The sequence below is a fragment of the Notolepis coatsorum genome, assembly GCF_963971535.1.
Source record: "Notolepis coatsorum genome assembly, chromosome: 7".
NCBI lineage: Eukaryota > Metazoa > Chordata > Actinopteri > Aulopiformes > Paralepididae > Notolepis > Notolepis coatsorum.
The window spans coordinates 53,076,201-53,094,176 of NC_140171.1; the positions used below are offsets into that span (position 1 = coordinate 53,076,201).

The window sequence follows — 17,976 nt, forward strand, 5'->3', positions numbered from 1 at the left end:
ATGGATGTTCAATCATCAGAACTTGTTTTTTTATTTTAATTTATTGAATTGAAAGTGGATTCCAACCCTATAACGCTTTGATAGTTTCATCAATGCTACAGCAATTACTCATCAAAATACACACAATAACGACAAAATAGTTAGTAACAAGATGGTAGAAAAACCACAAAAAATTATAAATTCATATAAAGAACATCCATTCCTTTAATAGAATACAAATGAAGACAATACATGGAACATTACTCTAAAATAAACACATATTCTTGTGAACTACTAGGAATGTTGACAATGTGTGACATTAGTTCAATACATCACTAGTGTCCTCTAAGAATGTGCATGTGAATTGACAGGTTTGACATTTCCCTGAATCTTCTCTCCCAAGTGTATTTTCTCATGTTTTCTGAAATATGCTAATGTTCTGAATCTCTTATCACACAAACTACAATGATGTGGCTTCTCTCCTGTGTGAATTATCTGGTGCGATTTCAGACTAGACAACTGACTAAAGCTCTTCTCACACTGGTCACAGGAGTAGGGCTTCTCTCCTGTGTGAATTCTCTGGTGCGATTTCAGACTAGAATAATGTCTAAAGCTCTTCTCACACTGGTCACAAAAGTAGGGCTTCCATCCTGAGTGAATTCTCTGGTGTGTTTGCAGATTACTCAGTTGACTAAAGCTCTTCTCACACTGGTCACATGAGTAGGGCTTCTCTCCTGTGTGAATTCTCTGGTGTGTTTGCAGCTTAGTCAGATGACTAAAGCTCTTCCTACACTGGTCACAGGAGTAGGGCTTCTCTCCTGTGTGAATTATCTGGTGTGATTTCAGATTACTCAATTGACTAAAGCTCTTCCCACACTGGTCACAGGAGTAGGGCTTCTCTCCTGTGTGAATTCTCTGGTGTGATTTCAGATTACTCAGTTTACTAAAGCTCTTTCCACACTGGTCACATGAGTAGGGGTTCCATCCTGTGTGAGTTCTCTGGTGTGATTTCAGATCACTCAGATGACTAAAGCTCTTCCCACACTGGTCACATGAGTAGGGCTTCTCTCCTGTGTGAATTCTCTGGTGTGATTTCAGACTATACAGATGACTAAAGCTCTTCCCACACTGGTCACATGAGTAGGGCTTCTCTCCTGTGTGAATCATCTGGTGTGATTTCAGATGACTCAATTGACTAAAGCTCTTCCCACACTGATCACATGAGTAGGGCTTCTCTCCTGTGTGAATTCTCTGGTGTGATTTCAGATCACCCAGATGAATAAAGCTCTTCCCACACTGGTCACATGAGTAGGGCTTCTCTCCTGTGTGAATCATCTGGTGTGATTTCAGATTACCCAGATGACTAAAGCTCTTCCCACACTGGTCACAGGAGTAGAGTTTCTTTCCCATGTGAATGCGTTGGTGTTTATCAAGATTCATCTTTGAACTGAAGCTTTTTCCAAACTGGTCACAGCAGAGTCCTTTTCTTCCATCCAAGCCTCTTGGTTTCTTCCCAGGCCTGACAGGACAGCTCTCTGGATGGAGAAGAGTGTCAGAGGAAGGAGAGATTTGGTGATTTTATTCAGCTTTCATTTCCATGTAAGAGGTTTATAATGGTACGTAGCTGTTTTTTTTTTGTATTTTTTTATTTTTTAAACAAACACAAACAAACATGACAACACACGATAAGATATACAAGCATTAGTTGACAGTGCACATCCAATGAAATCACATTTTAGTTAATTGTCTTATACAGGATATACCCTTAATACCTGTTATCTAAAAACCTACACACATATGCTCTAGCTCGTACCCCCCCCCCTCCCGGACCCCCCATTGGATAATCCATCCATTATCCCTCGCTCCTAACCAGACACTACCATTATATGCTAGCTTTTATTTTCTCCACCACTTCTAACCACAATGTCATTTTGGATTAATTGAGACCCAAAATTCTTGCTGTAGATATTTCTTGATAGATCACATCGAGATATGTAATAATCCAGACCTTTCGGCAAATTTTTTCCGGTTGGAACCATCGTGATGCTATCAGCTTTTTAGCCACTGTGATACCCGATAAAACCAATCTCTTTAGCTGTGGATGTACTGCACACTCAAAAACATCATTCAGCAGTAATACAGAGGGGTGTACAGGTATATTCCAAGTTAAGAGATTTGATAATTGCTGGGTCACCTCTTTCCAGAATATCTTAACTGGTGGGCAGTCCCAGTACATGTGCATAAATGTCCCCTCGTCCCCATTTGTATAAGACCCATTTTTTTCAGTCTTATAGGAGTCAAGTATGTCCTGTGAATATAGTTAAGATTGATTTGTTGATGGTCCGGGTTCCTTGATGTGAGTCGAACATTTGCCCAGGCTTCTTGCCAATCAAAATCACTTTCCAGGTCTGGTATATCCCTCCTCCAGACGGAGTCTAGGTGGAGGGTTTCATACGAGGACGTTAGTAATTGATGATAAAAATCTGAAACAAAACCTCTCGATGTCTCTCTTTCATAGAAGAACGTAGCTGGGTTTTATAGTTTTTTTTTTCTTTTTCTCCAACTGATTTTTCTATTTTTCCCCCCATCCCAATTTAGTCGTTATGCCAATCCCCCCCCCTCCCCTACCTGGTTGTTGTGCGCATGTTCCTCCTACTGGTCGGTACAAGGGAACCCTGAAGTCAACCACATGCGTCCTCCGACACATGTGGAGACAACCAGCGGCTCTCTTTTCACCTGGCAGCAAGTGTAACGCGTGGGAGGTCACGCCGCCTCCACCATTTCCTGCCTTTCGCTGAGCAGGCGCTAGGGTGACCAGGTCCCAATAAACCAAATGTGGGACAAAGGGTATGTTTGTGAGGGACAATGTGGTGGACTGTCCCTCCTTCAAGGCTCATCCGCCACTGTCCTCATTAAAATGACCACAAGCCTAATATGTTTTGCCCTTATTCATTTTATTTTTATTTTCCTTTTGCCTCTAATGGGTGTCAAAATAATAATAATAATAATAATAAATACTAAAAAATTCATTAAATACATTAAATAACCACCCAGACTTACAATCACTTATCAAACAGAGCAGGAACAGTAACACAAGTCTCAACTCACAAGTCCAGGGATTCAGGGAATGAGCAGGGGGGAGGAAGGATGAGGGGGGACTTGCAGTGATGGTTGGGAGCAGGAAAAGGACAGTGCTATTTCAATATTTGCTATGAAATGCATGTATTCAGTTCACTCTGACTGCAGGAAGTTGAGCGTGTGATTATCAAAAATATGTGTGCAGTATATTATTAATATATTTTAGTGAAATATATGGCAATATCCATTCCAACCATATCATAATATATGGAAATATAATAATATACACACTAACATAATTACCATGTGTATATTTGTAAATATATTGTGGATATATCCTTTGATATTGATATTGTTGTTTTGATATTGTTATTGTAATACATTTAATAATATATTGGCAATACTCCCACTATATTCCTAATATATTTGCAATATATTTCATTTTCCCTAAGGGAATCTACACCCTCATACACACATGAATTTAACACACCTTTGGTTGTTTCCTCCCGTGGCTTAACCGCTGGCGTTTTGAGTTCTCTGAGACAACTCTCCACCAAAGCAGGGGCTAGCACGTCGGTTACGATGGCTGCTGCCTTGGTCCGACCACAGGCCATTGTCTTGGCTATGTCAGAGTCGGGGAAAATGGTAGGGGATAGCTTGGTACCACAGTCTGCTGATCTGTATGACTGGGCATGTTGGACAGTGTGGTAAACAGTTGTTGTTACCTCTGCAGCAGTTATTTTGTCTGCTTGTCCAACGTCTTTTGGTCGGAGAAATGCGAACATGGATTTTGACGTCTCTTTTTGTGTAACCCGTTTCTTGTGGGACTCAGCTTGTCTATGTCGTTTTATATCAAATTCGCCCCCATGCCCAATAGAGAACGAACTATTGCAAAGTTCACAATAAACCCTCTCTGCATCCCCCTCGACATTTCTCACCCATGGGTATTCTGTTTTCCATTCGCTACGGTAACTACACCTCTTTTTGTTTGGTGTGTCCTGCATTTTTTTAAGTACGAGTGTGTTCTAGGCAGCTGTCGGTGTCTTCTTCTTCTTAATGGCGGGTCGCACGAGCTGTCACTGTCACTCAGCTCTTTGCTATCGCGGAGATTTCAAATAGGCCCCGCTTGTGTGTATATTTTCCCCAACGGAGCTTCACTTCCGCGTTCGGGGTTCCATTGGCTGGGGGGGACGACGTTCGCGCAGATGACAACCAATAAGAGGGACATGGTCTCAATTTGCGTGACGCGTGAAAAGAGACAGTTTTGCTGTGCAATCACGCGCAATGCGTGATATCTGGTCACCCTAGCAGGCGCGCAGACCTGACGCCAGATTACCACCCTCGACTTCCCTCCCCCTAACTCAGCCAAACGAGTTAGTATGACGATCGGCCCAAGCCGTAGGCCTCTTGCATTGGTGACGAGCACAATCTCCGCTACGCCACCCGACCGCCCTGGGTTTTATAGTTTAACCTCTTAACGGGTCGGGTATACCGGTCCCAAAATGACATAACGTCAAAAATCAATCTCTAGACTGTATGACATAATGTTGCGTTTTTTTTTCTTCAAAATGTATCCATAAAGACCATAATCCTGTCAAAACAGCAGTCGGTATATATTTTCAACAATACGTTTGTTTACCAATAGGGTAAAGTGTTAGTGAGATTTTAGTTCATGGAATGAGTTTATAATTTAGCGAATATCCGCCATTTTGAATTAGCAAAACTTCAAAATTCATTTAGAAAAACTACCTTTCCCAACCGATTCCAGTTTCCTGCAAGCAAATTACTTCTGTATGATTTTTTAAATTTCTCTTATTTCTCTGGATTCTCCATCACAAAACTGAACGTTATTGACATAGATTGGAGCGCAGTTAGTATGTCTACCTTCTGTGAACATTTAGCAACAATCCCGTTGCCATCCAATCCAAAATGGCGGAGCCATATCCATTATAAGAATGGAACTGTACATACAGTAGATTTCATTATCGGTTCTTCCTGCACACCTGGTGATACTAAATCCAAATTTGCAAGTTGGCTATAATAAGGTAATTTATAGGCCTAATATTCTATAATAATATTTCAAATTGCATGTGTCCGGATGGCAGAATTCAGTACTGTATCTACAAAACCTTCCGTTTAATCATATTCCCTTTATGATTTTTTGAACACGTGATCTCAAGAAAGTGCTGAACGAGCTCAGTGGCAGTTTTTCATGTCTGGTCATTTTTAGCATGGTGTTATTCACTGTCAAAGATGCAAAGAAAAATCATAATTTATATTCTCCTTTGTTTCATCACAATTTACTCAAGCCTAGTAACAGACACAATATTTCGGACACTGGGAATACATTCCCTGAGATCCATAGATGTCCCTAGAAGAACATGCAAATTAACCTTGTAGAAGTGGAGCAATCTTCCATTAACTTAGGTGATGTATTTTTAGGTGGATTTTCAGAAAATAGGGCTTAACAGGTTAAGAACACAGTGTAGTCCAGAGTCGTCTACAGTTCTAGACTTAAACCACTTTGTTTAAAGCACCAGTTAGTCAACAGTTTCTGGAGAAGGAGTGGTTACATCATGGCTATGGTTAAGGTCTGTTTAAATTTAGTCCGGGACTAAAGCCCCTTTAGGTTTAGGTCATAACTAGGGATGCACGATAATTATCGGGCCTATATCAGCAATTATGACGTCATCCCTATAAACCCGATAATGTTATTGATAGCTCCGATAATATAATATATTTTTTGGTAAAAAAAATGCGGTGTGGGTGAATTGGGATGAAGGGCGTTTGTTTTTACTGTAGGCTCCTCCCGTTTTGCCAGTACTGTGGTACGACTGATAGCGTGTGGTTTAGGAAGAGGGCGTTTTACACAAATCCAGCGCTCCCTTTCTTGGCTGTGACGTAGCCACGTAAGTTTCAGACGCAGCGCGGATGTAAACAAAGATGCCGTCAGTAGTGTGGGACTTTTTCAAAGTTTCAGAGGAAAAAGTTTGCTTGCCATTTGTAACAAATGCAATGCAGAAGTTCCACGAGGAGGGAAAAGGGCAACAACTTATAATACATCCAACCTAATAAGTCACCTGCAGCATCACCACCGCTACGATGGTGTGTTAAAAGCCTACGACGACGCGCTAAAGCTGCTGTGAATCCAAAGCCAGCTGCAAAGGAACACAGATGCTGCAACTGGACGTAAGTGTATATTTTATTTTAATGTTTTATGAACACTGTATAACTTGTGTTAAGGAACCGGTAGAACGTCTTCGTAATTAGATCCCGTTCTTCTGTGCTTTTGTTTTCACGGTTAGCTCCCGGCCTATCTGTCTCTCACTCTGCCCCTCTCTCTCTCCCTCTCCCCCCTCTCTCTCTTTGAGAAAAAATGAAAACAATTGAAAGTTTGAAACCTCAATGCTTTAGTAGTTTAGTGGAAAAAAAGGGTTCACTCACTGTCATTTATATGGATTATTATTTATAAGTAATATTAATCCTTTGTTCTGTAAAATGACTGTTACTGTGTGGAACTTGTTTCAGTAGCTTATTTGTTTTTTACTGTTTGTTTGTTTGTTTGTATACTTTAGATAGAGACATATCTGACTGTTCGATTCTACCTGCCAGTATTGAATTTGAATCCCAGGCTTATACAAAGATTTGCAACAGTTCTAGAGGCCTTTATTTTATTTTTACATCACTGAGTGATGAACCTCACTATGGCAATTGGCAAATGTTTACATTTTGCAGTGTTATGTTTACAAGTTATTGTGAATTTTCTGATTCAAATAATATTTATTTGGAAAAATAAATATGGTGACTTTATCAGTCAAAACTGTTGTCTTGGCTTTGTTTTGTTCATAGTAGTAATGCTCATGTCATGATAAATCTGGTTATGTCAAAACTACAGGAATATACATTTAAAAAATGTTTTTATAATACAATAAATATATATATATATATTATCGGTTATCGGTTATCGGTATCGGTATCAGCCTTGAGGAGCAGAAAGTTATCGGTATCGGGGTCAAAATCTATATCGTGCATCCCTAGTCATAACCCCTCAGGTTATGACAGATTTAAGTGTCACCTTATGGATCAAACCTTATATCACGCTAGGGGTGGGAATCACCAGTCTCATCACGATACGATTCTTTGGACAACGATACGATATTTGCCGATATCACAATGTCTGCCACGATATCATTTGACTTTTTTTTTTAGCTCTTAGACATTTAAATGAAAAACAATCTATTGTTTTTAATACAAATAGACCTCCTGTTCACTGTAAAGTGCCATGTTTTGATATATTGAGCTTTAAACTTTAAAGGGGCTATGTATTGCTATTCCTAGCACTATTTGGGCAACTTTACACAATTCCTGTTAGTCTATTGAAGACATTTGTAAGGTTTTTTTAAAAAAAATGCATTGTTTTATATTTCTAATCAAGTACTCAAAACCATCATTTTTCAGCCTCAAGAAATCAGGCTGTTATGGCCTGGCTCCGCCCATAAGCACTTTGAGTGACAGTGCCACACAGTCTGCACTGGTAGAGGGAGGGAGGGAGGGGGGGGGGAGAGAGAGAGAGAGAGAGAGAGAGAGAGAGAGAGAGAGAGAGAGAGAGAGAGAGAGGGAGGGGGTGGAGAGAGAGAGAGAGAGAGAGAGAGAAAAAAGACAGGCTGACAAGGTCCCCCCCCCCCCCCCCCCCCCCCCCCCAAGTGCTCTCTATCTCTCTCCCTCTCTCTTCCTTTCTCTCCCTCTCGGCTGAGAGTCCGCCGGCAGCTTGTGGTTTTTTTTTTTTCATTCTTTCAATCTCCCGTTTGCGTGTGTGTGGCGCGCTGCAGGTCCCCCCCCCCCCCCCCAAGTGCTCTCTATCTCTCTCCCTCTCTCTTCCTTTCTCTCCCTCTCGGTGATGAGAGTCCGCCGGCAGCTTGTGTTTTTTTTTTCTTTCTTTCAATCTCCCGTTTGCGTGTGTGTGGCGCGCTGCAGGTTTATGTTATGTTATATCACACTATGGGAAATTTCATATATCTGTAACGATATATATATCACGATATAGTATGTTTTCTGTAAATTGGATGAAACATGTCTAAAAAATTACCACATAATCCATGACTACTTTTTAATAATCCTGAGTGTAAACTAAATAAAAATTAAAGGCACTTAGTCTTTTAATATGGCTAGGGCTCAACAAGTCAAGTGTCACCTAATGGATCAAATCTTATATCAAGCTATATGAAATTTCATATCTCAGTAACAATATATATCACGATATAGTACAATTTCTGTAAATTGGATGAAACATTTGTCTACAAAATAACCACATAATCCATGACTACTTTTTAATAATCCCGAGTGTAAACTAAATAAAAATTAAGGCACTTTGTCTTTTCTCCTTTTATTTGGAAGCAACGTATGTCAGAACCATATGCTGAATACCTCTTCACCTACGACTGAACTACATGGCACCGACACTAGGGATGCAACTAAAGATGATTTTGTTATTGATTCATCTAAACGATTATTTTACCAGAAAAACAACAACAATCGATTCTATTTGCAATTCAATATTTCAAAATGTTTTACTAGTATCCTTAGGTCACATGGGTAGTTGCCTCTTTGACACCACCTACTGAATACCCAGAGTAGGAGATGAGTCATGAAGCTTATGTCTGTAAATGCAGACATAAACCACTACTTAAAAAACCGAACCTCGACCCTCTAATCTTGAAAAATTACAGACCCATCTCCAATCTTCCGTTCCTATCCAAAGTGTTAGAACGGATCGTCGCAACGCAATTTACTGACCATTCGTCAAACAATAATCTTAATGAATCTTTTCAATCTGGCTTTAGAGCCTTACACTCCACCGAAACGGTGGTTACCAAAGTCACAAATGACTTCTTGACTCAAACCTCACTTCTGTGCTCTTATTGCTTGATCTCAGTGCAGCCTTTGACACTGTCGATCACTAGATTCTTCTAGGTCGGCTTGAGAATCATGTTGGCATTCAGGGTCATGCACTAGCTAGGTTTAAATCCTATTTTACTGATAGAACACACTGCATGGTCTATAATGATTTAACATCTGAGACCCTCCTAGTGCAATGTGGTGTCCCACAAGGCTCTGTCCTGGGCCCTTTGCTATTTTCGATTTACAAATAAAACTGAGAGGCCTGTTTCAGGACATCTCCCTCAACTTTGATACTTGTCATGTATCCCAGAGCTCCACCATAAAAAACCTTGGAGTAATTTTTTATTCCTCCCTCTCATTTAATGCACATAAAAAATTTCACCAAAATTGCGTTCTTCCATCTTCGTAATATCGCAAAAATTCACCCCATTTTAACTTTGGCTGATGCTGAAACCCTGATTCATGCTTTTGTCTCATCACGTCTGGACTACTGTAATGCACTTTTTTCAGGCCTACCTAATTCAAGCATCAAAAATCTTCAACTCGTGCATGGATACTAACTAGAAGATTTTATCACATCACACCAGTTTTGTCCGCCCTACACTGGCTTCCTATTCAAGCCCGATCCGACTTTAAAGTGCTACTCCTCACCTACAAAATTTTAAATGGGCTTGCACCGCTCTATCTATCCGATCTCATCTCCCGATACTCGCCCGCTCGTGCTCTGCGCTCACAAAATGCGGGGCTTCTATCGATTCCTAGGGTTAAAAAGAAATCCACCGGCCACAGAGCCTTTGTCTACCGCGCTCCCTACCTGTGGAACAAATTACCTGCCGTCGTCAGGGGCGCCTGCTCTGTCGAAGCTGCTTAAGACCCATCTTTTCTCGCTCTCCTTCAACCTACCCTGATCTCACCTGGTCTGGGACTGACCTTTAGATTAATCTGTCTAGTTAAGATAAGATAAGATAAGATATTCCTTTATTGATCCCCTTGGGGAAATTCAGGCATCATAGCAGCATGGGGGGGAGGGGGGGGAGGGGTACAGGTAGTAAAACAACACAGTATACAGGTAGTAAAAGACAACACAGGCAGTGTAAACTATTTGATCAATATGGTCAATATAATTTACTATCTGACTAGCTGAGGAATATTCACATTATTCACAGTGTCACATAAGGTGCAGTATGCATGTTGCTATTGCATGCACTCATCTGTGTTTCACTACACATGAGTGCATGCTTACCAACTGTCAGTCTGCAACACTACTATCACCGACATCTGGCCCTTCTAAGGTTTCTCTCCTCCACACTGCCTGTGGTGCATTTTTAGTTAGGATGTCTATTTTCTCCCATGTCTGCTTTTCTGCAGCACTACAAACATGGGAAATCTCTAACCCCTGCCCCCCCCCCATCTCTCAGAGTGCCTGTCTCGTAGTGCTGACCAAGGTGATGGATGCCTCGGGGTCTTGGCCAAGATTGCAGTGACTGCTCTACATGCACCACCGAGGCCATGGATCAGCTCCTTACCGTCTTCTGTCCGTGGTCTGTCAACATGGTTTGTGGTCTGTCAATGTGATTTCATTGCTGGGTTAAGTACTTCTATTCTATTCACATAATATGCTTACTTCATATATCTATTCTATTCACATATATGCTTACCACTTGTATCTATTGCTATGTCCGCCCACTACAATCACACAAGCTGTCTAACGCCTGTCCCGTCTCCCTGCGAGTTGCTGTCCCGGAGTGTTGACCGGAGTGTCGGACGTCCCGTGATGAAGACCGGGAGGATGCGACCCTCTCTGCGTGCCCTCCTGTCTCCCTGTCTCCGGCGGTCTCGTAGTGGTGACCGGAGTGCTGGACGTCCCGCGATGATCGGGGAGGTTGCGACCCTCTCTGCGCCGCCCCCTATCTCCCTGACGCCGGCTGTCTCGGAGCGATGACCGGAGTGTTGAACGTCCCCGTGATTAAGACGGGGAGGACGCGACCCTCTTTGCGCCGCCCCTGTGCCTCCAATAGATTCGCTATCAGCGCTATCTTTAAAAATGTTCAGTTGCTATCGCCATCAGCTATATCTTTAATTTTTCAAAATGTTCAGTTGCTATTGCATGCACTCATCTGTGTTTCACTACACATGAGTGCATGCTTACCAACTGTCAGTCTGCAACACTACTATCACCGACATCTGGCCCTTCTAAGGTTTCTCTCCTCCACACTGCCTGTGGTGCATTTTTCCCTATTGTTAGGTTTTAGTGAGTTTTTCCTTACCTTCGCGCGGGGTATGTCTGGGAGTGTTCGCATTGCATTCATTTATTTGCATTTATTTTAAATTTGTTGGACCTTATGGTGTTCTTGTTTTGTTCTTGACGTATTGTTATGTTTCTTCTTGACTTGTTTAACACAATGGCGGCCAAGGACGTATATATCCGTGTTTCGAATCCAACGGTTGTGGACCGACCATGGACATGTCCGTGGGAAGGTTGTTTTGTCCATGTTAATAACCTATTCAAGGTCGCCGAGTGGCACTGCAGATGTACCCTACTCTTTGAATTCGAAAAAGTGCATTACCGGCCAGATCCTCTTAGGGGCGCTATCTCGATAATGCATTGTGCCCTGTGGCAGAACGGTGCATTTTTTTTTTTTTTTACTTTCAATGGAGTTTCCAGTTAGCTGGATCCTATATGTGCAGCCTGTAGCTTGGAATACCTTTTGGGACGCGGATTTCACTATGCAGTAAGGGAATATATCATCAGCCAATGGACATATCGATCTACCAGATGGCAATCGATAACTGAGAAATGCTCTGGGGGATCCAACCGGCTCACGGTAAGATCTTTTTCACGTAAATTACACGATCAGGTCTTGTTATCATACTCAACCAGCCGATCAATGAATTTGACTACTGAGGCTAACACGGTTATTGGTAATCAATAATCAGAAACTACGTCCCCCGCCCCCCCCTTTCATGCATTCATGGTTGAGGATCGTACGGATCATATGCACTTTGAGTTTTAACTGTAGCTTCTGTATAACCGAAATGCCATTGGATATAACGTTAGTAGCTATTAGCCCTTTATCCAGCCTTCCAGGAAATATCCTGGCCGGAATCCCTTATAACACTTATATTCAAGACGCTATAAAATGAGAACGTATTGATGAAAAAAATATTTCTTTAAGCCATTTTGAAGGGACGGTTTATGGTCTCAATTGACAATGAGAATGGACAGATAGCAATACTATAAAGTATAGATTTAGCTCTACAAACAGCCCCACGGACTATGCAAGTCTGTTTTGATATGCTGGCCATCTAGAGTAATATTAGACGCATCCAAGTGGCCGGGAAAGTGTTAAAGAAGACGTGTCTGGCCCATGGGGACATTAACGTGTGTTGTCGGGCCTTACAAATAAATCTGATTAGATTTGGATGAAACTAAAGATTATTTTATTATTGATTCATCTAAACGATCATTTTACCAGAAAAACAACAACAATCGATTCTATTTGCAATTCAATATTTCAAAATGTTTTACTAGTATCCTCAGGTCACATGGGTAGTTGCCTCTTTGACACCACCTACTGAATACCCAGAGTAGGAGATGAGCCATGAAGTTTATGTCTGTAAATGCAGCGGATAGTGTGGATTCCTACTTGGGATCGGTACTGAACCCAGTACTTTTAAGGGTTACAGACCGAATTACGTATTATTGTTGTATTATTGCACAAATGTCTTATTCTCATTCCTTTCTTATTACTTGTATTATTGCACAATCGTTGCGGGCATGACCCCCCGCATTTCACTGTATGCTTGTATGCCGTGACAAATAAAACTCTTGACTTGACTTGATAAGCTATCACTGAATCTGAAAAAAACTAAATTTATTATTTTTGGCAATCGAAAACGAGATGAAAATATAGTACTGTCCATAGATGGAGTTGATATAGAGTTACTGAATTTCGTTTTCTTGGTGTAATTATGGATGATAAACTAATATGGAAATCTCACATAGCACATGTTAAAAAAAAATAGTATTTTTGTTATGAATAAAGTAAAGGATGTGTTAGAGTATGAGGCAATGAGAACACTCTACTGTTCACTCATCTCACCTCAGTTATTGTGTTGAAGTATGGGGGAATACTTATGGGACCAATATAAAACCATTATATATACTACAGAAGAGGGCTGTAAGAATCACAGAGTGAATTATCGAGAACACAAACATATTATTTATTAAATCTAGAATAATTAAACTTGAGGACATGGTTAAGTTTCAAACAATGTCAATTATGTTTAGGGCAAGAAATAAGACACTGCCAGAAAAAGGACAAAATCTTTTTCATTTAGAACGTGAGTTTAGTAGAAGGAAATAGAATTTTAAACATCAGTTTGCACGTACCACACTTAAACAGATGTCCTTCAGTTATTGGTGTAAAGTTGTGGAATTCTCTCCATAGCGAGCTTAACACATGCCCATCTTTGTGCCCAGTCTGCCAGCACTGTAAGCCTATGGAGATGTTTACCTTCTTTGCAGGGCTATAACTTTTTAAATATTATAGCTATATCGACATTACTATGGCCCATTCAACATCGGGTATCTATCGTTCCGGATGTGGGAATGTTATATATGTATTGAGGCGTTGCAATATCAGAACAGGGTCCAGCTGCGTCCCAGAGGGAAGCTGGATGAATTATGAATGCATGGCGAAAAAATTAAATATTGATCCCAAAAACGAGTTCCCTCCAACGCATGGCGGGCAATAAGGAGTATATATATATAGTGTTTGTCAATTCAAAAATAATTATAAAAAATATGTATTTAGTCAGTATGAGAGTCAAATGTGATCTGAATAGTGAGATATTTTCTTTTCTTTATTATTATTTATATAAATTATTATTTTGTGTAAATTAGGTTGTACGCCGACCATCAAGTAAAACTACTAGTTTAAAAAAAGGGGGCAGGTAACTATAAGAATTCTTCTTCCTGGTATGGTATTTATGATTTTGTATGAAAACTATATGATTGTATTGCTTCCATGTGGCAAATAAAACTCTGAATCTGAAATTAATTTCAGATTATTCTGATTATTAACCTCTTAAGCCCGGAGCCCTATTTTCTGAAAATCCACCTAAAATACATACCTAAGTAAATGGAATATTGCTCCACTTCTACAAGGTCCATTTGCATGTTCATGGTATCTAGGGACATCTATGGACCTCAGGGAAATATTGTGTCTATTACTAGGCTTGCTTAAATTGTGATGAAACAAAGGAGAATATGAATTATGATTTTTCTTTGCATCTTTGACAGTGAATGACACCATGCTAAAAATGACCAGACATGAACTGCCACTGAGCTTGTTCAGTACCTTCTTGAGATCATGTGTACAAAAGATTTAAGGAAATGAATAAAGGGAATATGATTAAACAGAAGGTTTTGTAGATACACTACTGAATTCTTAAAAAAAGCGGCACTCGCAACTCACTTTTGATGCTCCAAGGTGTTTTTAATTGTGACAAATAATAGCAGCAGATACAACGGTTAGACCCTTCCGGTCTTTTTCAAGTATGCGTTGCGAGTCCCGCTTTGTTTTATGTACTACTGTTTTTACAGTTTGGCTCAGCACCAAGGAACGGAGGATGTGCGTTATAAATTTTTTCTGGACAGTACTGAATTCTCCCATCCGGACCAATGCAATTTGAAATATCATTATACAATATAGAATAGCAGGCTTATAAATTACCTTATTATAGCCAATTTGCACATTCATGGATTGTGCCAAATCTTATCTTTCAAATGCCCAAGTTCAATTTGGATTTAGTATCACCAGGCGTGCATAAGAACAGATAATGAAATCTACTGTATGTACAGTAGCTTTTTTATTTTTGCCAGTGCCGCCATTTTGAAACTGATTATTGCTCAATGCTAAAAATAGGGAAGAGAAACTAACTGCACTCCACTGCAATATATGCCAATAACGTTAAGTTTTGTGGTATATTATCCCGAGTAATAAGAGATATTAAAAAAGTTCATACAGAAGTAATTAGCTTGAAGCCCCATAGAGGCCTTTGGGAAGTGTCGTTCTGAAAAATTCCAACGCTCATTGAAAGCTCTCGATGTCCTATTCAAAATGGCGTCAAAACAACTACAATTCCCGACGTTATGTTTTTCAAAATGGCCGACTTTCACGATAAAAACTGAAAAACTAATACTAAAATCGCACTAATAACACTTTAACCTATTGGTAAACTAAGGTATTGATGATAATATACATTATAACTGCTGTTGTGACATGGTTATGATGTCTATACTTGAATACGTTTGACAAAAGAATATATAATTTTGTCAGACAGTCTAGACCAGGGGTCTCAAACTCAATTTACCTGGGGGCCGCTGGAGGTAGAGTCTGGGTGAGGCTGGGCCGCATCAAATATTCCACAAAAAAAGGGTTTTAAGTAGGGATGTCCGAATAAAAAATGTTTGCTCCCGATCCGATCATGTGATTTTGAGTATCTACCGATACCGATCTTTCCCGATCTGATCAAAATCTTTTTTTTTTAAATATTTAATATTTTTATTTATTTTTTATCCCAATTTCTCACATTACATTCACCCTGAAAGTTGACGTTATCCAGGTGAAAAGTTAACTTCATTCAAGCGAGGCATTGCAATCCTTGACATAAATCATTTGATGTATAATTAAATCAAAGGAAATGCGTTTGTTTTGGCAAAATTCTTCTGCTCTGTGTGACAATAAATAAATGAATGATGATATGCAATTTAAAACCAAAACGAAGGCCTCAGTATGAGTTTAAGAGGTGAACATGGTCATGTTTGTCAAAAAAAAAAAAAAAAAAAAAATCAGATTTTTTTATTTTTTTTTGCCGATCCCGATCTTCGGAAAATCACGTGATCGGCCCCGATCCCGATCACATGATCGGATCGGGACATCCCTAGTTTTAAGTATTCCAAAAAAAAGTACAACTGATCCAATCTTCTCAATCTTTAGCAATAACATTTCAGAACATGAACAGTTCTTCAGAACATGAACGGTTCATCAGAACATAGGCTTCTCAGTGGTGTCAGTGGACTCATCCACAGCTATGGAAATGCACTGTGCATTTTTTTATTCTATCACAAGCTGTTTAATCAAATCACCAGCCAGTATTTCAGTTATTCTGGTTGCTGTGCGATCAGAGGGGGATTTACTTTTGTTTGCCTTCAAACATGGTCTCCATCACTTCAGTCATACATTATTTTGTATGCATCAGAGAGAGAATGGCTTCTTGTGTTTAGCCAACACCCATGCCACTGAGTGAGGACTTGGTTGCTTTTTCTCGTTGTGACATAGATTTAACAATAATTCTGCTTGCAGCTTGATATGATGATTTCATTCCATTTATTTTTGTGGTTCTTAGCACTGAATTTTGAGGAAAGGTTGCATAAAAATAACTGTGTTTTGTTTCGTAGTGATGTTTCAAATTGCCACTCTTCACAAGAGCTACCGTTTCTTGGCATATTAGTCACATTGGTTTGGTGCTGGGACTCAGGATGAACGCATATTTTTCAGTCCATTCACCTTTGAATTGCAGTCGACCTTTCTTTTACTGCCCATCTTCGAACATGCCATATTTTCTGCTGGCTGCCTGCTGGCGAAACTAGGCTACTAGCTACATTTATTTCACGGAGATAAAACTGGGAACGAGGTTACTGTAGATGCGCTGTCAACTCTCTGCTCTGACTCGGACTGAAAGAGAGGACACGCATTCCGTGAAGACCCGCCCTACTCCCCCTACTCTGCATCTGATTCGCAGACTATGGGTGGGGGGGAAAACGCTGACGGGACGCTGAATGTGATTGGACCAGAGCAGAGTACACAGACACAGAGTGGCAGTGCAGCCGGACATGCAGAGCACTGCTTGCAGAGGAGATAGCGAGGATGCATTTGCCTTCCACTTTATCACTCCGGAATCACGTTTCAACCAAGTCACTAACGTAACGTTGCTGTCATGAGCCTGCGCTATGGTAGCCTACAAGTGATCAAATAAATAAAACTTCCAACTCGCGCAACGACTCTGCAAAAAGTTGTGAGCGGGCCGCACTAACTCTAAACTTTGATGTCAAGTAGGGGACAGAGAAATATCATCCAGCGGGCCGCAATCGGCCCACGGGCCTCGAGTTTGAGACCCCTGGTCTAGACAGATTGATTTATGATGTGATGTAATTTGCGGTCCGCACGGGTGGAAGAGGTTAATCTGATATTCAATATACATTATTCATTCATTTCCAATGAATACAATCCGTGAATTAACCTCTTAAGCCGTAGCCATATTTTCAGAAAATCTGCCTAAAAGTACTTCTACAAGGTCCATTTGCATGTTCCTGGTATCTAGGGACATCTATGGACCTGAGGGAATGTATTCCCATTGTCAGAAATATTGTGTCTGTTACTATGCTTGAGTGAATTGTAATGAATCAAAGGAGAATATACATTCTTTTATACACATTTTGTATTCACTTTGAAGGTGAATAACACCATGCTAACATTGACCAGCCGTGAAAAATCCAGGTGCTTATACAGCACCTTCTTGAGATCAAGTGTACAAAGAATAAATAAAAAAATAAATGAATAAAGGTAAGATGATTTACAGGGTTTTTTGTAGATACAGTACTGAATTGTGCATGCAATTTGGAATATGAATATAGAATATCAGGCCAGAGTTCAATCTGGATTTAGTACCACCAGGCGCCCTTTACAGGGCAGCAAATACCATGAATGAAATCTACTGTAAGTCCAGTTACTTTTTTGTAATGAAAAATGCTCGTCCATTTTATCAGATTTTTCAAGGGGTTCACAGACCTGGTATTCTATATTCATATTTCAAATAGCATGTGTCCGGATGGCAAAATCCAGTACTGCATCTACAAAACCCCCTGTAAATCATCTGCCCTTTATTAATTTGCTTAGATTTGTTGTACACTTGATCTCAAGAAGGTGCTGAATGAGCTCAGTTTTTGCATGGTGT

General features: G+C 40.2%; 1 protein-coding gene across 3 annotated transcripts in view; it reads right to left on the bottom strand.

Annotated features, from left to right (window-relative positions):
- Positions 1 to 236: 236 nt before the first annotated feature.
- The window catches only part of LOC311232036 (uncharacterized protein), a 41,550-nt gene continuing 23,810 nt past the window's right edge, over positions 237 to 17,976 (bottom strand). For all 3 annotated transcript variants that reach the window (XM_084318704.1, XM_084318702.1, XM_084318703.1), the window contains one exon: positions 237 to 1,514. In XM_084318704.1, coding sequence (XP_084174830.1) covers positions 325 to 1,514 — 1,190 coding nt within the window. In that variant the 3' untranslated portion in view covers positions 237 to 324. The remainder of the gene's footprint in view (positions 1,515 to 17,976) is intronic.